The sequence below is a fragment of the Leiobunum rupestre genome, chromosome 4, assembly GCF_980474605.1.
Source record: "Leiobunum rupestre chromosome 4, qqLeiRupe1.1.hap1, whole genome shotgun sequence".
NCBI classification, from domain to species: Eukaryota; Metazoa; Arthropoda; class Arachnida; order Opiliones; family Sclerosomatidae; genus Leiobunum; species Leiobunum rupestre.
In genome coordinates this window covers 49,471,595-49,499,441 of record NC_143387.1, presented here as the reverse complement: position 1 = coordinate 49,499,441, position 27,847 = coordinate 49,471,595, and the positions used below count along the sequence as shown (strand labels likewise).

General features: G+C 34.8%; 1 protein-coding gene across 7 annotated transcripts in view; it reads left to right on the top strand.

The window, feature by feature from the left end:
- Ndae1 (Na[+]-driven anion exchanger 1) overlaps nucleotides 1–27,847 on the top strand; it is an 81,816-nt gene that overhangs the window by 7,046 nt on the left and 46,923 nt on the right. Inside the window, exon 1 of one of the 7 annotated variants that reach the window (XM_090172945.1) lies at nucleotides 3,080–3,833. The exons of 5 other annotated variants lie outside the window; for them this stretch is intronic. Coding sequence is in view for 1 of the 2 variants with exons in the window: in XM_090172943.1 (XP_090029069.1) it covers nucleotides 19,411–19,421 (11 nt within the window). In the remaining variant the exon portion in view is untranslated. Of the gene's footprint in view, nucleotides 1–3,079; nucleotides 3,834–19,357; nucleotides 19,422–27,847 lie in introns of those variants that run through there. One more of the 7 variants, XM_090172943.1, reaches the window with a different exon arrangement.

The window sequence follows — 27,847 nt, the reverse complement described above, 5'->3', positions numbered from 1 at the left end:
CTTCCTTTGAAATTAATAGATGGCACCACGCTCCCCAGTAGAGTCGTTTTTTTTCTTCGAAGAATCGTATTCATACATGCGGCAATGATAGAGCCGACTGTTGGTCTATGGAAATACAAACTCCTTCCTTATTACTTCTTGGATCGAGTCCTTGTTGCCCATCATTTTTATTTTATTTTATTTCTTTTATTTATTTTTAATGAGGCCTTAGAGGCTTAAATACCAGTTTTTTTCTTCTAAACCACCGTTGCACAAGCAGTTGTCAAACTTTCTTGGAAAATCACTTTCGCAATATTCAATTTGAATACATTCATGTTTTTATATTTTATAGATATTTCATAACACCCAACAATTAATAATTTAAAATAGTAATTTAATTAATTAACGAAAAAAAAATACATTTCAATTTACGAATAACCTCCCAAACACGAGATAATCAAATTAAAAATTTCATTAATCAAATGATTACGAAAAATGTCCTCAACCAAGGTTCTTTGGGGACCGCGTTGCCAGTTCTTGAAATTCATATTATCGAACCAGAGCCCAAAAATTTGGCGATTTCGTAAAAACATTATGGTACGCCTAAAAAGTGGCAAATTTTATGTAAATATGGACGTTAAACTTGTGAAATCCAAATTTTAAATAAAACTTAAAGTTCGACCGATTGAAAACTTATATTTAAAAGTCACAGTTTTAACAAGAATTTATTTATTTATACTCAAGGAGAATGAATATATCGAGACTATCGACGGACACGTTGAGGGCCTAACCCCGTCACGCTAAGGGGGAGGGGGGTGGAAAAACGAGGCGGTCCAATTTTTTGCGTCCTCACAGCGGCGTTAATCGCATTCAAAAACGTAATTTTTAAGAACCAATGAGATTGCAGTATTATTTGATTTTATTAAAGCGGAGGAGCATACCGGGGACCCCAACGGGTGGAATTGGAGAAACTCTAAAAATAATCTCGACATATTAATTCTCCCTGAGTATAAATAAATGCATTCTTGGTTTTAACTAGTTTTCGGCCAATTAAAAAAACTATCATACGCGCAAGATGAGTTCTCGAAAAACGCGTACTATATAGTATGCCATTGAAAATATCGTACATCCCACAAATTAGCTCGAAATTATCGACGTGTACGATATTTATTGTAGGTCTGGCAGCGCTGCTTGGGGGAGGGGGAGAGGGGGAGAAATTGAAACCAGGCGCTTTTTTTTTTATCGCATCTCTGTCTTTCGACGACGATGCGGTGCATCTCATATTGGAGATCTTGGTCTCAGGGATGCCAGATTGGGCTGGAAAGCAGCCAATTGGGTTTCTTTTCAAAAAAAATTGGCTGGAAAGAAAAAGGTTGCTGCTGTTGACGCGAAATTTAGCTTTTCGTTTTTTGTTTTTTTTGCTTTTTGTACTGAGAATACCGCCAAGAACCAAAAAACCAAACTTTAAAATAAATAAATAAAATAAACCGCTCGTCTTCGTCAAGCGAGGCTCAGCTGCCACTTTCACTCCAAAAACAGCTCTATTGAGTAGTAGCACTCCGTAGCTTTGCCCATACCCGTCATTGCGGGCGCGAATTGTTTATGATAGGAAAAAGCATGGGTGACGTAGAGTAATAGCAGTGCTACGTCACACGACGTCATCCATGCTTTTTCCTATTCATACAAAATTCGCGCTCACAATGACGGCCATGGCCAAAGCTACGGAGTGGTGCTACTACTCTATAGGTGTTTTCATAAAATCCGGCCATGTTGTTTCTCCCCCTCCCCCCCCCCCGACAAAAATTGCTCCCTCAGTCTTTGATGGGAGTTCAGTTCAGTACGTTCCAGTTCAGAAACCGTCGGAGCGACTCGCGTGAATCATGAATGTACGTCAATAAGCTGGCAAACATGTTTCCCGAAAAATCAATGTTTCTTCCTAGAGTATACCACCTCCTAGGTAGTTCTTTGATGGGGATTTTATGAAAACAACTATTTATCAGTTGACACCACCTTGTACATATCACAAAAAAAAACTATTTATCAGTTCTAGGTCATGTGACCCATACGCGCAATTAACGACGTTCTTGCGTCCGGCACCACAAGCTTTATAGTTTTTGGCTTGTTTTTGGGAAAATCGACAGCTATTTTCCAAAATAAGGATTGGTGGCTTTTTGGGCTTTTTTCAGTTTTATTTTGGCGGGTTTTCGGTTGATAATCTGGCATCCCTGTCTAGGATTCGCAACGGAGGGTAAAAGAGCGTGGATCTAATGTCTCTCCGTTTTTTATCCCAAGACGCGTCATCCTTCCATCTTTTCTTTAACGTATTAACAGATGTATATGTAACGTAGAAATGAGCTCCTTTTGAAAATATCGCAATACGATTATGTCAATTTGTTGGCGCCTACGCGAAGGATCCCTTTTACTAGAAGTAATTACTCGAACTTTAGAATCGAAGGTATAGAAATTTTACTTATATTGCAAGATGGAAGAAAGCTACCTATTGAATTCGACGCGCACTGTTTGTATTTGTGATCGGCTGTCGGGGAAACAAACACAAGGAGAACGCAGCTAGCCTTTAAACACGCTAACGCAGTATTGTGTACAAATTTCATTGGACAAACGTTTACGCTGAACGTTTTACGGCTGGGGGGGAGACAATTTCCGAATTTCCCCCTTCCGACGGCAGCAGGCGCTAAAGCGTCTAACCAATGAAAATTGTACGCGAGAAAATGCACGACTTTTGACGGGTTGCGTTCTCCCTGTGTGGGATCAAGGATTCTATATTTTTATATAGAATCCTTGGTGGGATGCTGTGTTTGTTGCTCCTAGATTCCAGCAACATTTGTACCTTACCTCGTCCGGGGGCATGCCCGGCATCTGCGAACCGAGAGGGAAGTTGAGAAAGCGCGCGGGGAAAACGGGCGAAAATGTTCATTTTCCTTCGATATATTTGAACACGGCGGCTGGCGTCGATCGCCTTCTTTCATACGCGCGCGACTCACTAACGTCACTGACGCAGAACGCTTCCTATTGGCTGGAAAAGAGGGGAATAGTGGAGAATCTCGCCAATCGTCGAGGCACTGCGGTGAAGCTAGCTTGCGCGCGCGCTGCCGTTCGTAGAGCATCTCCATTTTCGCGTCAGTCGGTGCTGACGAAGCCGTTAAAACTCCGCCGAGAATTCGCCACGAAACTAGGGCTGAAAACCGGCGGAAAAGCGAGAAACGCTACCTCCAGACACCGGAAGTACTCGACGCGCCGTACCGATGGAAACGATGTCGCGCCATACGCTACTGCCGAACGACAGGGTCTCCTAAAAGATCCATCCTCCGGCGAAAGTGGACGCGGCCCAAGCTTCGACGAGGGTGAAATCTGCGCCCGTTTTGTAGCCCGGCCGGCTTTGATTGTCCGCAACAGTTTTTACGCGAAAAGAAGGAAGGGGGATCTGGTGTCGACCCCCAGCGTCGTCATACAAGGGGCGGACAGACGGACGGGGGAGGAAGCAGCCGCCGACTACGCCACTCCGCAAGCACGCACACACGGAAGCCAGCTCTTTCCCGCCAGCTTTGTATATTTACGGCTTTTGTAGAAAGTATATCATCGCCCAGAGTCCCAGACTGAGTGAGGCCCTCACTTCTTTTTGGACTATTCTACGTAACGGGGGTCTATGAGAACCGCTCCGCGATGTGTTGAATTCGAGCTAGCCGAAAACGACGACAACGATCTCAGCTGTTTGCGGAAATTCGGAAATTTTTCTTTCGAAGGCGCTTGATTTTCGCCATCTCGGTTGCCGCGTTTTGGAACCTTTGAGAATTTTTGCGTCGTTTACAAATCCGCGTCCCCACTGTTCGCAATCGGTGAGTTCACAAATTCTTCTTACCTTTTTTTGCTAAGGTTACGACCTCGGGGGTTTGAATATTCGTCCGTTATATGGACTGTTATTTGACTTAGCTTATATATTTTAAATGGTTTTTAAATATTTATTATCCAAAAATTAACCGAAATTCATAATTATAATGATGTGTAACGAATAATTCAAGCTCTTTTAAATACTCGAAATACTTAATTATAATTTTATTTGTACCGAAATTAGCGATATTCTATTAATTAACGTTAATCGTTAATGGAAATCCGGGCGCTGTTCAATCCGACTTACAATAATTTTAATTGAAATGTTGGCTCCCAGCTGTTTCAAATTAATTAATCCGTTTTATATCACTGTCTCACACAGCCTTTTTTTATTATTAAAGTCGTTATTGATTTTCTTTGCCGATCGATTTGCTTCCTTCTGTTCGGCGTGTTTTGCCGTAATCTAGCCAAATATTGTTATCACGGATACTTAATTCGTGATTGGCTTCAAGGGCTACTGCTACGCCAAATACATTATACCTCACCAGACACTATTTCACATAGAAACAATTTATCATGATTTTAATACCTTCAATATTAGCTATTACAATTCCTCCGATATTAGCTATTACAATTCCTCACAATAATTAAATATCAGAGTAAGAAAATTTTGGGATTGTTTTAATTAGCTTAACGGTCGCTTTGTGATTTATCGTGGTGGCATGAAAACTGAAAAGGTTAATTGAAGGATAATATTTTGATTAAAAAAATAGATATTTAGCAATATTTTCCGTAGTACTTAATTACGGAAGAAAACATGATTAGCTACTACCTGTAATGAAAATTAAAATAGGATAAATTAGTAAAAATAAATTGGGATTGTTTGAATTAGCTTAAGGCTATTTGATGAATTATATTTTGATTACAAAAGAAAATACGATTAACTACCAGTAATTAAAATTCAAATAGGTTAAATTTGTAAAAAAAAAATTGGGATTGTTTAAATTAGCTTAAGGCGATTTGATGAATTATATTTTTATTACAAAAGAAAACATGATTAACTACCAGTAATTAAAATTCAAATAGATTATATTTGTAAGAAAAATTTGGGATTGTTTGAATTAGCTTAAGGTTAATTGAAGAATTATATTTTGATTACAAAAGAAAAGACGATTAACTACCAGTAATTAAAATTCAAATAGGATAAATTTAAAGTTAACTCAAATATTTTCTTTAAAAGAATCCGATTAAATTTACAATAAGGAAATTTTTTTTGCTAAAATATTTATTTTAAATTTAAACCATAAAACTAAATGTAGTTTTTATGCACATGAAAAAGTATATCGCGAACATGTTTATAAAAATAATATTTCGTAGACAGATTTGACAGAAAGTATTTCGTCATAACTCGGCGTTTATTTTAGTTTTTCCATTTTTTTCAAAACTAGGTGAAGAGATTGGCTTATTTCCAGCACTAATCTGGACGCGCAGGTACCATCTTTTTGGGGAAAGGAAATAGCTATGTACGTCTTGAGCACCCCCCACCCCACGTACTATATATACACGAGTATGGGGGTTTCAATGTAAACAATAGTGACGTATTAAGCCTTTCGAATGGCGACATCTATCGACGCTTCGCGTTTGTTAGGAACTTCTTGACATATTTCAAATGTTAGAGTACTTCATACGCGAGTTGTTTTGAGAATATTTGATTGAAATATTGCTGATTTCGAGATGAAAGCGTTCTGGATTTGCCTGTCCCGGTTATTGATCTCGAAACAGTGATCCCCTTCAACGGCTCCGAAGTGTGCGCGCGTACGAGCCTCATCGAGACCGAATATTCGAACTTTTGTCGGTTTCGAAATTCCATTTCGAAATTTCCTACGTTCATGTGGTTTGATTTTTTTAAATCTAAAACTTCGCCGAAACAAGATTCATTTACCCGATTGTTTTAATTTATTTTTGGAAAATAAACTATTCCAATATCCGGGAATCGAAGAAATTCAAAATTTTTTAATTTTTTTGGTGATAAGGATTTTACAGTGACAAACGCCACTGCTAAGGTTTTAGGTTCAAATGTGTCCGGATCAAATAGCCCACAGTCAATCTCCACATCTTAGGCAAAAATCTTTTGTTTAATACTACCATGAGAGGTTTGATTTTAATTCCTTTATTTATACTAGGTTTCAGCGAAAACGGAATAAGTATTAATCTATTTACAAAACCTAGTTCTAACACCATTTTATATTAAAACTAATTATCAGAAAAATCAATACGAAAAAAATTAATATTTTTTCACAGTTTTTGAATAATATAAAATTTCCACATTTAAAACTGCTGGCGCCATCTGGTGAAACGTCGGGTATTTAAAAATCGGTGCCTCTAATGGCGTTTACCTTGTCCATCATTTTAGTTTACAAATAAAAATCTAGAAACGGATACGAATAAATTAAATTTTATTATTGATGATAAATTTTATTGGTGATAGCATATGTAACATAATTACTCATAAGTATGCCATAAAAGCATTTTCGATAATGAAACCTTGTTCACGGGATATGACGTAAATTACGTCACTTACAACTCCGTGACGAAATACGCGTCATAAACTTTACTGATGGGAAACGGAAGTTAGTGAGAATTCCTCGCGCGTTTCTGGCTTGGCCCATGTCAAGTATAGCTCGTGCCTCGCGATCACATGATTTCATTTCCATGGTAACCATTTTAATAGCGCAAGGATTATAAGCATTTTTTATTTTTTGGGTCCGCTCAATGTATGTTCCACGTGAAACAAGGTCTCATGGAATTTTTTTCAATGGAAATATTATACAGAGCCATACTTATGAGTAATTATGTTACATATGATGATAGTAGTTCATTAAATTATCAACTTTATTTTTTCCATTTGCGCGGCTAGTTCAAAACTCGACACAGTCCAGTTAGTTTTCCCCGGGGGTTAACGGTATATAACGACCCGCTAACTATACCCGATATCGCGCGAGAGCGGCCATTTACACCAAGAGTGTAGTAGCTGATCTTTGGAGGGTCGGGTGCCGCGATAGGCCTGGCTGAACGGTTATTGGCCGCCGATGCAATGAACGGGTTAAGCGACCCTTCTCGTCGCTGGCAGGTACGAAGCCTCTTAAATATACGCGAAAAGACCTCGTTAGTGATGTTATTGCAACCTGACAAACTGGTACAAGTCGCGCTGCATCCACTATGCTATTTATAATACAAGATAAACCAGCGTTTATTAATAATATAGTATCAGAAATACATGAACCGAAATTATCAGCGTCCTATTCCTCTAACACGGGAGGCAAGTTCCCCGTTTTCCCCCACCTTAGTGGCCGGATGTCATCTTCTCCTTCTCGAATACGCTACCTGGCGACGGCCGAGCGAAACTTTCTCGAAAAACAAATAAATAAAATATGTTGCTGGGGAAAAATTACAAGCGCATCATGTGTCTGTGGAAGAAAGGCTGTCACTATTAGAAGAAACGTCCAAGGAAAGAATAGCTCAAACAAATATCATCGTAATCAGTTAATTGTTATTAATTAATGAAGCCCAGTTAACGACTAATAAAAACTAGTTTAACTTGACTACGTTAAAAATTATAAACAATAAATATTTGTATTATTTTGTTACAATAATTGTACTTGTTTTATTTGAAAAATAAATCTGAATAGAAACATAAAGGTAGCCTTACTCGTAAACGAAATCATCATTTCTATTGTTTATTTCTACTAGTTCTTTCATACATAAATGGTCTTTTAAGATTAGTTGAAAAGGTTTTTAATTCATCTACTTTTTCCATATTGAACAGCTGCTGCAGCTACCGCCTTCCACTGACCTCTCAAAAACAAAACACGGCTAAGCCTAGGTTTACAGACCACGTTTCTCACGATCTTCTTCGATGAAATAATTTATCTTAGCCTCACTAGATGGCGGTATAGTTACCCGTGGTGCATTCGAAATTTTCCCTGTAGTCGCGGGAGGCGGAAAATTAACAAGGCCTCGCTTGTTAACCCTCCCCTTTCGCACGGGGAAATTGCCGTCCGACAAAAATATGCTCGCTGATAATTTTGGTTAATGTATTTCTGATAGTATTTATTCGCAGAAACCTCGAAAGTTGTCTCACTCTCTAACAAGGAGAGTTTTTTGGGAATATCATTAATTGTATTTTTACAGAGTGGTTGGGCTAAGTCATCTATGTGACTTGTAAGCCCAGTAACTATATTAAAAATTAATTTTAATTTCCATTTAAATTTAGAAGAAATAACAAAGAAAAGGAGACAATAACTCTAATTTAAGAATAACGATAGGGTAAAGATAACAATATATATATATATATATATATATATATACAGTCTATATTATTTTAAATGTTATACAGAATTGTTTAAAATTAAAGATTTGAGTTTGCGCTTAAAAATGTATTCTTTAGGCGACTACCCGAGGTGTTTATTTCCGATTTTGTTCAACGTCTGGCGTGATGTAGAGCTATATGAGATATGAAATCTCCTAAAAGGAGACATTGCACTACCCATTCGATTCGCCATGGCAACCGAAAATGTTTTTGACCACTTAAAACAAAAATAAGATTTTTTCCTTAATTTACCCAAAAATGTTTCAATTTTACCACAAAAATGTTACAATTTACTCAAACTTGATGAAATTTACCTAAATGTGGTCCAAATTACCCATTTCGTTATTTTCAAATTTTTTAAATAAATTCGTACCCATGCTTTTTTAAATGGAGATTTTTTGTTTTAAGTGGTCAAAAATATTATTTAAAGGTTAGCAAAAATATATATATTTAAAAATAAAATTGACAACGAATTTTTCTATGTTTGTGCACGAGAAAAATTCGTTGTCAATTTTATTTTTAAATATATATGGTCAAAAATATTTTCGGCAAATCGAATGGGTAGTGCAACGTCTCCTTTTGGGAAATTTCATACCTCATATAGGTCTACCTTACGCCCGACTTTGAACAAAATCGGAAATAAAAACATCGGGGACTATCCTTGTAAGTATAAAGATGTTCTTAATTTAATACGCGCTCTCAGAGCCACCTCCCGTCCACGATTGTAAGTTTTGGAGTACCACGCAACGTACAGACGAAAAACCATTAGAAATTAAAGCTCGCAAAAGTCGCAATTGTGCCCGAGATATGTCAATTTGACGCGCGTATTGAAATTTTATGAAGTTTTATAAAGTGCATTCGAATTAATTAGTATTTTCAAATCGGAAGGGTATTAATAAACCATGAATAGAAAGGCTGAGAATTTACTAACTCGATTAAGTCCATCCACGTATAGAGCGTTAATTGCGTGACTTCATTTGTTAATTACGTCAACGACACTCTAATAGGAGCTATTGTTGAACTTAATCAATTTACGTGTTTCCTTTCATCTCGACGCGGAATTTTTGTGTAGACATTTTTTTGTAATTAGTTTCTTCTACTTGTTTTAATTGTTTTATTCGATAATTCTTATTTTGTATTATTTTATAATTAGAATCAATATGATCATTATTATCATGTCAAGTATCATATCTTCGAGACGTAATTAGAATCCTAAATTATTGGTAATAATAGTAAATTTTTATATTTTAACCAATATTATCATTTTTATTCCTACGAAACCTTATTTAAGTATCATATCTTCGACGCAGTAATTCGAGACTTCATTAGAATCCTAAATTCTTGGTAATATAAGTAGATTTTTTATATTATAATCAATATTATCATTATTTATAGGAAGCCTTATTTAAATAAAACATCTTCGGCACGGTAATTCTAGACTTAATTAGAATCCTAAACTATTTGGTAATGATAGTAGATTTTTTATATTATAATCAATATTATCATTATTTATAGGAAGCCTTATTTAAATAAAACATCTTCGGCACGGTAATTCTAGACTTAATTAGAATCCTAAACTATTTGGTAATGATAGTAGATTTTTTATATTATAATCAATATTATCATTATTCCTAGGAAGCCTTATTTAAATAAAACATCTTCGGCACGGTAATTCGAGGTGTAATTAGAATCCTAAATTCTTGGTAATAATAGTAGATTTTTTTTATATTATAATCAATATTATCATTATTCCTAGGAAGCCTTATTTAAATAAAACATCTTCGGCACGGTAATTCGAGACGTAATTAGAATCCTAAATTCTTGGTAATAATAATGAGATCTTTGACATTTCTAAAGAAGAGGCAAATTTTACAGGCGTAATATTACCCCGTATTTAGCTAACACTTTCACTTAAGTTCCAGGAATTTAAAGGAAGTTTTGATTTTAAATTCTTGGAAAACGCTAAATTCAAGTTGCTCAACTTTCGGCCACCGTCAAACGCCGAAATATCTCTTATTAGATTTCCTAGTAAACTTCAGGTTTACTTTTACCTGCAATTCCTTTTACGATGATAATACCCATAAATAGAAGGTAAATTTTGTATTTCTCATTGCAACCAATCAATTCATAGTAATAGTGGTTAAGGTACCAACCAGTTTTTTGGGCAATCATGACGCAATTTCGAGGAAAAATAGAATGTTAATTCCAAATCATTATTAAATCTGTGTTTTTACGAAATTACGCCTGGTTACTGGTTACTGGAAATAATTATGACTGTATATATGTGTGTGTTGTTAGCGTACGTAATTAAATGTATAGTGCTCGTTTGGTTCAGTGTTTCTGGAACCACATGGTTATACGTTTACCACTTTACCTGTAATAATGTTTTTCCGTGACATACCCGCCCCCCATGTGTTTTTTAGGTAAAGTGGAACTCGCGATGGCCATATTCGCTAAAAACGTTTTTAACCATACATTTCACAATGAAAATTGTTTCTATTCATGGTTGGCGAGCTCTTCGTAAAATATTATTCCTTGGAAACGCGATTTGGTACTCTATACGCATTTAGAGGTTATGTTGCGTGCTCAAACGTTTCATAAGTAATGTGTTGGTATATTTAATATTTACTTGTTTCATCTTTGGTCTCGTTGACAAAAAAGTACTTTCATGCGCTTCATAAACCTAATGTCCAAATATCACTAAAAATGTAGCTAATGGATTTAAATCAATTTGATTTAAATCGCTATTTAGTTTCTTAAATCATTGATTTAAATATCGATTTTTTTTATAAATCATTTATTTAAATCTCGATTTTTTTATTTTTATAAATCATTGATTTAAAACATATAATATATTTCAATGAGGGAATAAATCATTTCAAAAAATAGATAATAAAAAGATTCCATTACAACATGGTTCGTACCAGACCTGGAAAACCAGGAAAAAACAGGGAATTAACCCAAAAAGTCCGGGAATTTGAAAATGACTACAAAAAATTAGGAAATTTGAAAATGACTACAAAAAATTAGGCAATTTGAAAATGACTACACAAAGTCAGGGAATTTTAAAATGAATCCCAAAAGTCAGTGAATTTTAAAATGAACCCAAAAAGTCGGGGAATTTCAAAATGACTCCAAGTAATCAGGAATTTGAAAATGAACCCCAAAATTCTCTGACAAATCAGGGAATTTGAAAATGAACCCAAAAATTCTGTGAAAAATCAGGGAATTTGAAAATGAACCCAAAAAGTCTGTGAAACATCATGGAATTTGAAAATGAACCCAAAAATTCTGTGAAAAATCAGGGAATTTGAAAATGAACCCAAAAATTCTGTGAAAAATCAGGGAATTTGAAAATGACTCCAAGTAATCAGAGAATTTTAAAATGAACCCAAAAATGCTGTGAAAAATCAGGGAATTTTGAACGATGTATTTGGCAAGATTTTACCTCAAACCATTCATTTATTCTACAAAAATGGCCAGGGAATATTTTGCAAATTGGTCATTGAAATTAATTCCGGGAGTTTTATGCGAACCCTGTACAAAGGAAATCTGAGAAAATTCAAATAATAAATAGTGATTAAATTTAATTAAATTTAGAATATATAACGGATAAAAGTTACTACTAGACTGCAAAAGACCAATTCGTTCTTCAATAATCAATAGATTCCAAAAAAATTATTTAAATTAAAAAATCATCGAGAAAGATCTGTACTCCGACTATGCTGAAGATGGCGCTACACAACACTATGGGCTTCATTTGAAAAACGGTGCGTGACGCATGATGGACTGATTGTGTCAATTTGAACGTTATTCAAATGAAGCAGGAAAGCCCCTTAGTGTTGTCAGGGTTGCTACAGTTACCTGGAAAGACTCGAATTCCTGGAAATGTCACAGAATTTTAATGTATGGGAAATTGAATTATTTTTAGAAAAACCAGGAAATTTTCCAAAATTAGTCTAAAAATCGGGGGAAAGTTAAGAAATTTCCAAAATTAGTCTAAAAATCGGGGGAAAGTTAAGAAATTTCCAAAATTAGTCTAAAAATCGGGGGAAAGTTAAGAAATTTCCAAAATTAGTCTAAAAATCGGGGGAAAGTTATGAAATTTCCAAAATTAGTCTAAAAATCGGGGGAAAGTTAAGAAATTTCCAAAATTAGTCTAAAAATCGGGGGAAAGTTAAGAAATTTATAAAATTAGTCTAAAAATCGGGGGAAAGTTAAGAAATTTCCAAAATTAGTCTAAAAATCGGGGGAAAGTTAAGAAATTTCCAAAATTAGTCTAAAAATCGGGGGAAAGTTAAGAAATTTATAAAATTAGTCTAAAAATTGGGGGAAAGTCAGGAAATTTCCAAAATTAGTCTAAAAATCGGGGGAAAGTTAAGAAATTTATAAAATTAGTCCAAAAATTGGGGGAAAGTTAGGAAATTTATAAAATTAGTCTAAAAATCGGGGAAAAGTCAGGAAATTTCCACAATTAGTATAAAAATCGGGGAAAAATCAGGAAATTTCCACAATTAGTCTCAAAATCGGGGGAAAGTCAGGAAATTTCCAAAATTAGTCTAAAAATCAGGGATATGTCAGGTAATGTTAAAAACTAGTCTAAAAATCAAGGATATGTCCGGTAATTTCAAAAATTAATTTAAAAAGCACGGAATTTCAAAAACGTTTAAAAGTCAGGGAATTTGAATTTGAAAGAACATTGGAAACCCTGGTTGTGTAGCTCCATCTTCAGCATAGTCGGAGTAATTTTTTTATCATTGATTTGCTTTTAATTAAAATAATAAGAAAATTACTAACTCTAGTATCGTCGCGTAAATAGTCAGTGATTTGTTCTACAGTGAAAGGCTATTTTTGGCGACCCAAAATATAAATCTCATAAATGCAAATTTATCGAAATGCCGTAATAATATTCCATCGTTTTGAAAGATTAGGTTTCACTCCACCCAAGCTAGAAATTATGATTGAATACGTTTTGTCGTACGCAACACGTTTTTAGAATAATAAGGCAAATTAATTACGACCGGAATCCCCGCCTCTTACGTGATAAAGCCGTAAGCCTTGAACTAGCGATCTCTACATTAAAACGAAATTAATATATATTATCGAAAGATGCGAGAACTTGTACAGTCCACCGACGGTGTTGTCCTCGCCAAAAGTCCCACTTTCGAAATCCGGGCAGGAATTTTAATATCTATGTCAGAAAGTAGTCTCTAGCCCCAGTAGCCGATATACACTCGATAATCAAATATTTTTTATCGCTTTTTATACAGCAAACTCGAAAAGGGGAATTAAATAGATTGGTGGTTTTTTCTCTATTGCGCGGTGTCGAATAACAGCCTGACGCAATTATTTTTTAACCCAGTAAATGTACGTTAAATACCACTTTCTTAAACTCTCTCTGGGGTTCATTAAAAAAGGAAACATCGTAGTAATCGAGCTCCGCTTATCCTTATCCGAAAGAAACTAAGAAGGTTGAAATTATTCTTATCTCCAGTTTTGTTTATTATAATTATTAAGGCGTTTTTATCAGCGCTTTTAAAGCCCTATCCAGAAATGATTGAATTTGTGGAGTATTAGCTGGGGGATTTATTCCTTAGGAATTCTACTCGACCAAAATTAGGCCAGTTTTTATTTTAATTTAAGTGATATTTTTATACGAATATTTTATAGCCTGAGAAACCGAAATACCAAAAATTTCGAGTTCTTTATTAAATTTTTAAATACATAAAATGATAATTAAAATTATTTTTTAATTGTTTTAATTAAATTAAGTTGTATGTACAAGGCTTAGCCAGTTTTCCATAGATAATTAAATTAAATTATTTTTTAATAGTTTTAATTAAAAAAATTAATTTCCATTAGTTTTTAATTATTTTGATTAAAATAATTAAATTAAATTATTTTTTAATCTGTATATTAATTTATAGTAATTTTTGCGTAATTTAGGATTTATAATTTTAAAATTAAGATTTTTCTCGACTATTTTTGGGTTTAATAAACCTTAACCGATGAAAATTGACAGCTTTCAAATGATGACGAAAATTAACATTTCTATTAAAGTAACAATAAAACGAAGTAATTGGATATTTGAAGGTCGCAAATGTTCTAATTTACAAAAAGTTTTAAAATTTATTATTATTTAAATATTGAATTTCCAAAATTACCCGAAATAACTTTCGCAAATATTTCAGTTATGCTTCTATATTCGTACAGAAATATCATTAATATAAAAAAAATTCATCTGATCGAATTCACATGGAATGACCCATTTCTAAATGGTTTAAAATTTCACTATAAGACGTCTATCGTAATAACGTGAAACTCATTTTTTTTCGTTCAAAAACTAGAGCAAATTAAAAATTTACCATATAAAATAAGAGATTATGAAATTGCAAACAATTTCAAATTTTTTAGTTATTTAAATGCCGATTCTTTATGTGAATTTAAAATAAGCGGAAATAATTTTCTGGTAGACGTGCAAAACATTTTGGATGTAGTCCAAAAAATCTCTGAACATCTTGTTTATGTTTCTGAACACGTTCTTTCTCCGTGTTAAGTATGTTAAGCCTCCATAAAAGTGTGCTTTTGTGACCCTGAGGATGAGGGACCTTTAGATAATTTTTCTGTAGTGCAGGGTGACCAGACTATATTTCCTATTTTTTCCTATATTCTCAATGCCTTCCTATAAATTCCTTTAATTTTACCTTATTTCCTATAATTTCACCAGTTTTCATTCATTTTACTGGTTGTACTTATTTTGATTTTCAATTTTATTTTCAATTTATACCAAACAATAGTTGTCATAATACACAAGCATAATAACTTTTGTTTTTCCGTGTAGTATAACCCAAAAACCGTTCGTCGTCGTGTACCCATATGTATCCTATATTTTACTTTATTTTGAATATTTTTATATTTTCCTCTATTTTGCCTATGGTGTTTCCATTGAGTTGGGAATATTAATCTTGAGATCCAATCAAATCTGCTCCCCGCGAAACAAGTTTTTGAAAATTACGAATGTGCCGTCTCCTCTAAAATGACGAGAAAACATTATCATATGACCCGTGGCGCCATCCATTATTTTTGAAAAAAAAAATATTTTTGCCGGAAACGCGTCTTATTTGAACGATCCATTGAGAGATAGACGGCGCCACTGGTAGAATGATAAAGTTTTCTCGTCATTTGGGAGCAGACGGCAATATTCTTATTTTTTAAAAACTTGTTTCGCGAAATACTGAAATCCGACGTTTTGATTGGACCTCTAGATTAATATTATTTTACGCATTTTGTATCCTATATTTTCTTAAAATTCGCGTTCAAATTTCCTATTTTTCCTATAAATTTTTCGTTTAATTACCCTGGTCACCCTGGTAGTGACGTTTGGTGACGTCAACTCGTATACTCAATGAAAATAATGAAATATTATTTTCAAAATACCCAAATTAAAATTTCCTCTCATTTCTTTTGGGAAAACCCCTTTTAAATTTCATACTCCGTAATTAAACGAACTACACCTTTTTAAACGACCTCTATTTGTTTATTTTTGGCACATTCCGTCGGCGATTGCGCAAGAGACTTGATTCTTGAATAAAGAAATTAAACGAATACACGTGCCAATAACGACACAGCGGTTCCATTGTTACCTGTCGTTTGGCTTTGTATCTAGGTAACGAATTTTTCACTGAAGCGGTGAGATTTTAGTTAAAGACTTTCATATCGCCTAATAAGGTAATTGTGAAATTGAAAGCGTATTATTAGTAGAAACTCTGGTCAGTTTTAAAAACGCTTTCTGCGGACGAAAAATGTAACCGATCAAAGCAAGATATTTAAAAAATAAATTTTGAGCTGAAGAAAATAGAACTCGCGATTTACGAAATGTAATTATAGACTAAACTAAACTAAATTACCATAAAATAAAATAAAACTAAACGGTGGAAATATCTAACTAAATACGATCAATGATCTTCTAATTTGTACCGACTTGTTTAATAAAATTCTTACGCTGATTTGACACACATTAGTGACATTTGACAAACTGTAGGTATAATCAGAAACCTATAGAGAAGCCTCTAACTCGCCATCGTGAAATGACTCGTTTTCGGAGGGATACAGATTTGTTAAGCCGATATGTGGCCAGAAAATATAGTCCTTTCGATATATTCATACCGAGGGACTTCAGGTGTACAAATCAGCAGTGAAATCACGTAAATTTAGTAGCTTTAATAACTTTAATCAATTAAATATTGAAATAACTTGAAATCTGAAATCAGATGTACAAAATTTCTAACATTGGAATGATTGGATTCATACGCGAGCAGTAGCGGAGAAAACATTTGAAAAATGCGGACGATTCACCTCCGTTTCAGGTTTGCCAACCGACGTTTTGGAGAGCAAACTACTTTTTTGCTACATTGACTAAATATAGCGCTCACTAGATTTGCTATAGCAGTGGCGTAGCCACGGGGGGCACATGCCCCCCCCCCGAAACGTATGGTCGTACGTACAAATATTTTTATTTTTTTACTTCTTTTTCAATGGCGTGCCCCCCCCCCCCCGAAACAAACTCCTGGCTACGCATTTATTATTGTACATAAGAAGATATAAGTGTTAATATTATTCGTAATAACCAAATCAATTCAAATGTTCGAAAAGGGAAATTTTGAATATTGTTCGTCTTCCCATTTCCATTGTGTTCCTGTATATTAAACTCTTGATCCGAATTAACTGAAAACCTGTCAGATTCTGAAACGTTTAAAATAGATACAATACTGTTTTCGGATCAGCTATATACGTTGAGCGTCATCCGAGAAAGAACTAGGTATTTTTGCTTAATCACGTTCCAATATCGTGGTTCTTGAATCGGTGAATTCCTCTGCCAGAGTGATTAGTAGAATCTCAGAAATGTCTGGTATTCTCCGACTATTAGCTATTTGCCGTCTCCGAATTATGAATGGCTGCATTTTCGCGTTTCCTCGATGACGGTAAAAGGCAATATTTTTCCTCGTTTCTTTGTTTGCGCTACTTTTTATCAAAATGAGCCAGATATACAAACTATTGTTCTCTGCATTGACGCTCGATAAGGCAGTGCCTCCTCGTACCTTGTTTTCTCGACTTTTATTTGTTTATTTTTTTGGTGTAATTGTTTCGAGAGGCGCTTCCGTGATAAGACGAAAAGTAGCAATATACGATTTGGGTACATTTGTTCGAATTTCATTCGTCCGAACGGTGGTACAAATGTCCGAATGATCAATTGTCCGAATGCCGGAAAACAGGATCGTATGTCCGAAAACGTATTTCATTTTCCCGAAAAATTTATCACAACTTTTGTTGGTGATTTAGTCGTTCAATTTATGTTAACTTTACTGGCGAATTTCATTTGTTCGAATAATCGTTTGTCCGTTTTTTCGAACATTAGGAATCGTTTTTTTTTAAATATTGTTAATATAAGAAAATAGTAACATTAACGTGAACCTAACCTAACCTAACCTAACCTAAAATATCCACAACATTGATCGATATTAATACGAATATGAAGTAAAATATACAATATATAGATATAGCAGCAATTAAGAAAAAACAACTTGAACAAACAACGATATTTACAATGTAGTTTTTTATTTTTAATTCTTGCACTAAAAAAAATCCGGACAAAACAAAATAAAAATAAGAAATACTAATTTAGCGACAGAATTCGGACAAGTGATGTTACCATTCGGACGAATGAAACAAACAAGTTGTCCAAGTCGAACAATTGAAACATTTGTTATTTCGGCGGTTGGGACGAATGAAATTCGAACATTTGTTCCACCGTTCGGACGATTGAAGTTCGAACAAATGTACCCCCAATATACACCAGATTGGTTTTCTACGTACGTGGTTTTGGTTATGTGCTAACTCGAAAGTTGCGCATTTTGATACCACTAGTCTAGACTTTGTCATTGCCATTTATTTCGCGACACAAGATACCTTGATCTGATACAACTCGCTTCGCTAGTGTTTTAAATCACGATTTAAATCCAGTGATTTATTAAAGTAAATCGTTGATACTTCAGTGTATTTATGAAAATTTACATAAGTAGGCTGTATAGCATTGTCAATTAAATTTGGTTCTTAAATAGTAATTAAAATTAATTTAATGCCTGTTCCACTGAAATTATTAATCAATTTGTGAAGAAAAAGTGGTGAAAAACAATAAAATAATCAACAACCATGTCTGTCAGTACAAGTAAACTTGTCCTATATGAGCTTGCAGTATTATCAGCCTCTGATGAAGACTAAATCGTTATAACTTTATCCCTAACTTGACTGTAGGTGTAAACATTTAATAATAATAATCAGTTAGGCCTAAGGTGGTGCCTTCATCAAGTGACTTTTAAAGCCATTAATTTCGGTGGACGGGTTACAATGCTTAGGAGGTTGGTGGCAACTAGGAACAACAAACACAGCACCCCACACAAGGAGAACGCAACCCGTCAAAAGTCGTACATTTTCTTGCGTACATTTTTCATTGGTTAGACGCTTTAGCGCCTGCTGCCGTCGGAAGGGAAAAATTCGGAAATTGTCTCCCCCCAGCCCGTAAAACTTTCAGAGAAAAGGCTCGTCCAATGAAATTTGTACACAATACTGCGTTAGCGTGTTAAAAGGCTAACTGCGTTCTCCTTGTGTTTGTTGCTCCTAGGTGCGAAGCCCTTCATGCCACGTTAGCCAAAACTTTCTACCGATACTTAATATAACTTACCAGAAGTTACTTACTGTACTTTATTTAACTTTACATACATATTCGCCCTCGTTATATTTATAATAAGTACAAATTTGAAACGAAATCGACGTTAGTAATGCGGTTTCTTCGCCACTTTGTTATTGTTTTGGGCATCTTTGTCGCATATACATCGTCGACGTTTGGCTAGAGTGATTAGACTGCAGGTTCTAAAAGTCAAAGCGATAAAGCTAATCTGCTCGCGGTCTTTCCTCAATTCATCCTCGAGAATGACTTAATTCTCGCACTTGGATTTTCACCCCAACGACGCCTTCGCGGCTGCTATCCCTATCGACTCTTCTTCACTTTTATCTCAAAGATATTGAAAGTATGCAATTGCCACTATCGGTTTATTCATCCTTTCTTCACGGCCGGAGCTAGTTTTGTTTATCAATCCCTCGAAAAGTCTGCCAATATTGCCATCCGTTTTCGTGATCTTGAAGCGTGATTTGAAACAAACATGTTGAAAGTGTAAGTGCCAAGCTCATTTCGTAAGTTACTTTCTCTGTCTTGCAGGGCCTATAAATTCTATATTTTCAAAAATGTCCTATAACATCCTATATTTTTAGCAAAATCCCCCAAAAGTCCTATAATTTTGATATTTTGCCCATTTCAAATCCAACCACTCAGTTAAATTGCTGGATTTAGCTATATGATAAATTCCTATACCAAGTCATTCTAGTCTATACTTTTGTTATTGTTAACATGGTTAGCTACTAGTATATTTTTGTGATATAATGGTTAAACAGTTTCTATTTTTTAAGTGAAAATCCAAGATTTATTTCTCTAAATATAGATTTGGTTTTTAAATGCATAAAGTTAGTAAATTAAATAGCATATATAGTCCTATAAAATCCTATAATTTTGTAAAAATAGTCCTATAAAGTCCTATATTTTTAGAAATATAATCTTTTTTTTCCTATAAAAAAATTTAAGATTTGACTGGGGGCCCTGGTCTTGTTAATTTTCGAATTAGTGAAAAGATAATTATTGCTTAATTTAAATTTATTGTTTCTATATTAAGGAGTGTGTAATTTCTTACATTGGTTGGGAAAACCGTTATCACTCAAAAACCTTTTAGGCTGGTTTCACTAGGGCCAAAACTCCTCGTCGAAGAGAATTGACGCAAAAATTTTGTATTAGGCCTAACGGGAAGTTTTTGCGTCGACAAACGTCGTTGTGGTCCTAGTGAAAACCAGCCTTTTACGTAAACAAATTTCAATCGTGTGAGATAACTAAAATATAATTATTGATTTAAATAAAATTTATTTTTTCTATTAATTTCTTACATTGGGAAAAACCGTTTTCACTCTAAAACCTTTTAGGCTGGTTTCACTTAGGCCAAATCTTCATGACGAAGAGCATTGACGCAAGAATATTGTATTAGGCCTAACGGGAAGTTTTTGCGTCGACCAACGTCGTTGTGGTGTTTTGGCTGTGAAAACCAGCCTTTCAGATAGAGTATAAATTAAAGTAAAAAATATGCGTGAAAATCAGAACTTTAAAAGGTAAATTTTTCCGCCAATTACTATATGGATATAGTGGTGACCTTGTTATTTTTTGTAATATCATTAGCGTGGTTGTACCCTTCGCGTGCGTTACGGGGAATTGCGCCTTTTATGACCTTGTCAAATCCATATTGTGTATTTGACGTGGATCGATACGCCTTAATTACGTCTTCTTTGCGCGCTCTGGGTGCGCTCTGGGTGTGCTCTGGGATACCATTTCGCGCTCAGTTTCTAGATCAGAGCTGCATTATCAAAGTGAACTGAGATAGCTCTAAAATGAATTCGCCGTACAAAAGTCCGTCTGGATCAATAATCGCTTCTAGCGTTGGAATAGCGAATGTGTTAGCTAAGGACTCGTAAGATTAACCTTATCCCGGCTTTGGTCGGCGCTATCAGGTAAGTCCGTAACCGACTGTAATATATTATTAGGTGTCCTTCTAATCCACCGGTTTCGAATATACCTGTCCAGGTTTATTGACGTGATTCGAAGTCTCGAATTGCGTAGAAGCTGACGCCGCGCCTGAGAGAGAAAACGAACAGCCAGTTTCAACTTCTGCGTGTCACTCGAATACTTAACTCGGTCTGGCAACTCTCGCTATACACACGTCGAAGTACCTGTATATTACCCTATTTTTAGAATCAAATAACCTTGTTTCGGGGCGCGCTTATTATATACCGGCAAAAATTCTGACAGTTTAATGTTGATTTCCCAGAAGATAAAAAATTTAAATTTTTTTATCGGTAAGTGTGACCTTCGACGGATCATGTTTTAACAATAGTTTTGCTACAGTGTTTGTTTCGCGTCACTTCAAGTCACCATTTCGCGTTTTTAGTGTATCCTTCAATACCCCCTACCACGAAACAGGGGTAATTAAACTATTTGGTAGGATCCTACTGTAAACAAATTGCGTAAATGTCCAAGGTCAAAAGCGGTATTTGTCGTGAAATTTGTGGGCTGAAAACACTTGAAATGATTTTAGTGTATCCCGCAATAGATACTACCAGTACCACGAAATAGGGGCAATGAGACTATTTGGTAGGATCCTACTATAAACAAATTGGGTAAATGTCCAAGGTCAAAAGACCTGTGTATTTGTCGTGAAATTTGTGTAACACTTGAAAGGTTTATAGTGTATCCTTCAATAGGTCGTACCACGAAATAGGGATAATGGAACTATTTGGTAGGATTCTACTATAAAAAATTGGGTACTCGAAAATCCAAGGTCAAATGTTATATTTGTCACGTAGTTTTGCGAGATCATCAAAGATTTACAATGTGATAGGTGCGTTCATATATACGTGACTAAAATCTGTGAGCGAATTATAAGAGTGTAGAAACCACTTTCGGTATTTAAATTAATAAAAGACTAGTGTTTAAATTTTTAAGTTTTTCACTTTAAGAAAGAAAGTAACCGCTTAAAAACGACGTGATTTGTCATTTCCGCCGGAAAGAAAACGGCTTTCATTATTTCTAAAGCGGGCTTTCTCTTAAAATTATCTTCCCGTAGCCAAGAGAAACAACTAAACTACAATTATCAGATGTTTATTTAAGACTTCATACGGAGTTTCAATCTTTTTAGGGCAGATCTAAGTTCTATTTAGCAATTAACACGACTTACGAACATTACGTAGCTACCGATACCGCGTGGTTAGGATATTTATCTATTTTTTTAAATATTCTTTCAACAATTTTTATACAAAACGTTTTAACCATTAATTGCCGATAAATAATCACGTTTGACGCAATTGGCGCTTCAATAAATGTCGCTCTCTTTTTCTTAACCCCCTACGCGCATGCGCGAACCATTCAATAAAATAGTCAGTGTTTATGTTAGTTTTATTTGATAGCTGGTGCGAATTTTTTATTTCAGGATGCGTTAAATTTTAATATTGTATAATTATATAATATATATATAAAATTTAACGCTTTTACAAGTATGTCCTGGCTCTATGTATCACTACTTCTATGCAAATCGCTGAACAGGTTTTATTTCAGCGTCTATTAAGTGATAAATTGGACCATAATTGGTACTTTGACGTCATTTGCGCGACCTTTATGACTCTGTTTACGAAATTTATGTTTTAAAGCCGATAGATGGCGATGCGACGATAAGATTTTAGAAATTCCCTTTTTCGTTTAAACAAACAAGTAACATTATTTATATCGCTCAAAATGAAAGCTTTGTTTTTCCGTAGAAATAATGTAATTTTTTTCTTAATAATAATAAGTGTTACTAAAAATAATTTAAAATTTCACGCGCCAATTATAGCTAACGGTAACAATTCAAGTAAGCTTCATCATTTGAATTTAAAAAAACCAAATTGGTTGGAAAAACAAATTGGTATTTCGAATGACCCCATTATTCCTTAATCACGTTTATTGTTGTATCTCGCCGAAATTAGAAGAGATAAAAAGAATTAAAAAAAACACATTTTATTAAATTGACGGATTTATGATTACGTTATCAACATCATCAAAGTAAAGTTTATTCGAAAACCGATTATACCGGCTTTGCGTATTGTCCTCAATAAAACTTGAAAACCCCGAATTACCGAAGCCCGTTTTCCCCGTTCTGATCCGTCGGCCTTTTGTTTTCTTTACTCGTGTGATTGTAACAAAGCCACGCGGATTCGTATCTGGTTCGTGAATAATACGTTATTAGGCGTGGAATATAGTGGAAAATTTCTGCCTGAACCAAAGTGAATTAATATTTTACCTCAGATATTATAAAATAATAATACAAATTTAAAAAAATATTTTAACACAAAAATTTCAGATTTGGGCTTCTTTAGGCAAATATATATCCATAGGAATGGTCAGATTCTGATTAACATTAGAATAGTCTGCTAATGGTTTTTGGAATAATTAATTCTAACATTGTAAGTTCAGTGTAAACTAAGACATTTTTACAATAAACTTCTTAAGCTTTGAAATTCAGTTTTTCTTTATTAGCCACTTTTAGCTAATTTTCCACTATTCGCCACTAGCCTGGACTTTTCTCCAAAAAGGTGGCTTTTTAGGAACACTGAAAACAGATGTATTTATAAATTTCCCTACGGCACCAGAGGGTGGGGGCGAACTCTTAGGGAACGCAATTAAAGAACAATTTAACTGGGAGGTTGTTCTGTAAAAATCAAAAATTACAAAAAAAAATGATGATCCGTCAAAAATGACCATGCGCCTGAGCAGAAGAGGCTGCTATCGAAATATCAAACTATCGAGAGTATTTTTTCGTCATTTTTGATTTTTACGGAATAGCTTTCTTGGTAAAACATATCCTTTAAAACGCCTAGGGAAAATGCAGATTATGTAATTTTTTATCCGCTCATCGTGACCTTAATTAAGTTTATCGGAATTAAAAGCAAAAAATGTCGCGAAATAATAACACTGCGCGTTTTATTGTACTTGCTTAATCTCACAATCGGTGAGGTTATTGGAACGTGGAATTTTCTCGTCATTGTCAAGGTATTGTAGTACCTTAACCTACATACGCAAATTCAAACCTTTACAGAGAGACACACTTTGTCTCATCAAGCTTACGAATGCGCTCATTAGGAACGTATTACGAAATTAAGGCGCGTGCCTGTTAATTATTTCAAAATGTCTCGACATTTAAAGTTTATTATTATTATTAAATGATTGAATTAATTACGGGTTTAAAAGTTGCTGTAAGATATTTCGACATAGTACGAATTTGATTTGCTCTTTGAAAAGCGGGTTATAGGTCACGTTTAATTGTTTTCCAACTAATCCATGATATAAAGTCATTCTATTAATTAATTGAAAGTACCGATATTTCATAGTTATCTCGAACCTATGAATAATCTAATAATATAGGCTTTGGTAATTAGCGTCTTACGCGTCGTAAAATAATGACCATCGTCTACCAGTAAAATTCAGTACAGAGGCTACGAATTATGTTGATATTTAACGTTATATTTACTCATCGATAATTATCCATACCATTAATTTGAACGTGACACGAATCGTCGAATTTTATTGGCTCGCGTGATTTGAATAGCTGGTGTAACTGGAATGGGTCCGATGGCGGTCCTGAGGACTTAGTTAAAGGTCAGCGAGGACGTCCACACGTTGATTTCTCGCGGGACTGACATAGCGGATTAGATTTGTGGCTCTCCAATATTCGCGGATTGCCAACGCTAGCTGCGCGCGAGATTTGGGTATCTGGGTTTCTCGGGCACCCCTTTCTTCAGCCAGGTTCACACTTCGTTGTAGATAACTAGTTTTCAAAACGAGCGCGAGAAATCGCTTCGTGGGGGTACGGGAAGTAACTTGTCCAAGTTGGTGGGGAATAAAATTGCTCGTATTCTCAAAAATAATGTCAAATAAATAATTGTTTTAGGATACATTTTATTAGTTTCAAAATTCTGGTCATAATTTCAAATGACTTTAAGACTTGGCTATAAGCAAACCGGGGCGAAGCGATTTCGCACGTGTAAACCAAGAATTATCGTCGGCGGTCTAAACTGGCATTCAAACCGACCTAAACTGGGTTTTAAGCTCTAGTGTGACCCCGTTTTATTTTTATTCGTCGAAATTCAACCCCATTCGTCCATAGTTCATTTCTTTCAGTAACGCTTCTTTTCCAACGACAGATTAGACATACTCGGAATTCCGAAGTTTGATTTTACCTTTGACATTCGAGTCCGCCCTTGGAAAACGGTCGAAACAGCACAGATCTAATATTTTGTGCCTTCGCCCAAAAATTTCCCAATATCTTCAAATTACCAGTTTTTTTAATCAGATCCCTTAAATTAGACGGGTTTCTCAATTGGTTTTTCCGCGGAATAGTTCTTTTTATAAACTAACGTGGCCTTCTTGTTTAAATGTTGCTCTTACGTCACAGTCTCTTACTTTCACAAGCCTACTAGCGCGCCCTACAGTCGCGAGGAATATAGGTTTTTCTAGTGCGCGTGAAAATCGCTCGTGCGCAAAATATACTAATAAAGCTGCGTCTTGTGACGTAAGAGCAACATTTTAACAAGTTGGGCAAGACCACTTTTTATTTTATAAAATCAACTATTTACGAGTCGGATTTCGACGATAAACTTCAACTAGGATATAAGTGGAATTTGCGATGCAGCTATAAGGGGGATATTTAGATGAGACTATTAGTATAAACGTCCACCGAAATGCATCGAATGATACCAAATTTCAAGCGTCTCGCGAGACTCGTCCTCGTCTTGTTCAGAAACAATGTTGAAAATTTTATAGCCTTTTCTGTGTAAAATTACGACAAATTTGCCTCGTGATATCGGTACTTTTTTGATCTGAGGTACACGCGTGAGCAGTACAATTTCGGTACTTTTTTAATCTGAGGTACACGCGTGAGCAGTACAATTTCGGTACTTTTTTGATCTGAGGTACACGCGTGAGCAGTACAATTTCGGTACTTTTTTGATCTGAGGTACACGCGTGAGCAGTACAATTTCGGTACTTTTTTGATCTGAGGTACACGCGTGAGCAGTAAAATTTCATGGCTACGTTAATTCGAAGGAAACGTTGAGGCATTTGAGGCACTACGCTTCAATTGTTTCATTATTTTGAAACCTAGAACTGGCTTTATTGAGAAATTCGCTATAGTATTTTTAAGAAGTTAAAAATAAATATTCGAAGGTCGCCCTTGAAACTTTGTTCATTTTTACCCTAATAATATTCTATTTATTTAAAAATATTGACTGTAAATCCTGTACACTGCCTCTCTTTCTTACATACGCTCCAGCTAGTGTGTCTAGCTGCCCCAGATAATTAATTAATGGGTCTACTTCCACTAAACGTTTTTTACCTTCCGTGTACTAACTGGGCTCCAATCCAAGATAACTCTTGTCAACCTGAATCTAGTCTAGACGAGGTGGCAGTGTTGTCACCTAGAACAGGCGCTGCAAGTTGATTTCGATACCGCTAATAAATTCCGCACTTCTTTTCCAATTAAAAGACTCGTTTGCTGAACTAAATATAGAGACGAAAAAACGTTAAAAAGTGGAATTAGATTATGTTAAAAAAAATTAACTGCACAGGAATAATTAAATTTATTATTGGAAAGTTCTTTCAGAGTAAAGATTTTATCTTTATTAACATAAAAATTAATTGGTGATGTATATTTGTTTTAAGAGTTTCTATCAATTTCGTTTACTTTTCATTACAAGAAGTGTTGTAAGTCGGAACATTTTCCGAAAAAAATAAAAAAAAGATTTAATTCCATGATTAGTCTATTATTGTTTGCAAATTTAAATAAAGTGGAACTTTCGCCTCATTTTTTCGAATTTAAAAGTAAAACTAAACCTAGACTAGCTTTAAACTGATTAACAATGTAACACTATTAATCTTTTGTAGTATGTTTACTGTTATTAGACGTTTTATATCGATAAAAAGTTAAAAACACTTAAAAAGTAATTTATGTTCTGGAAATTTTTCCGCATTTTATTTTTCCGGAAAATGAACAACACTAATTACAAGTATTTGTCTGTCACTGGCTGCAGAAGCGCTAAGCCTTCCCGTGAAGCCATATATTTGGAGTTATATTTTACCCCATTTGGAAGTCTTATGACTGGGAATAAATCAAGGGGGTAACTCATTCCATTAGCCGATTTCCCCCAACAGTCGGTTTGAGGGACGGACTGGGCTATAAATTCACGTTGCGCCTCACAACATCGTATTTCTTCATCGACATTTATGCTCCTCACCCGATATCTTTCTATTTTATCGCATTCTTCGCGGAGGTACCGCAACCTCTGGCTTTTGCAACTCGACAGATACCCGTTAAATATAAACTCCTGGTGTATAACTCTGCTGGGTTTGGTTTCGTCATCGGGTGCATTTCTTATGGAAACGCGAGTACTAAACCAAATATGTTTTCGCGTTGGATTGTACCGTGGCCTGCTCTGAAAGTTTCGTCTTCACGTAATCCATGTGGGAAAATATGAAAAAATCGACACGAATAACTAGTGTTGTAAGTCGGAAAATTTTCCGGAAAATGACCGAGGCCTTTTTTCCGGAAACTTTTCCGTATTTTTCCGAAAAAAAAATAAAAAAAGTTTTCATTCCGTGATTAGTCTAATATATTGTTTGCAAATTGAAATAAAGCGGTATTTTTGCCTCATTTTTTCGAATCTGAAAGTAAAACTAAACCTCTAGACTAGTTTAAACTGATTAACAATGTAACGCTATTAATGTTTTGTAGTATGTTTACTGATATTAGACATTTTATATCGATAAAAAGTTAAAAATATTAAAAACCCTTAAAAGGTAATTTATGTTTCAAATTTTTATTTTTCCGATTTGCGGAAAATTTTCCGGAAACTTTTCTAGAAAATTATCCGCATTTTATTTTTCCGGAAAATTAACAACACTACGTATTATGGAAAATT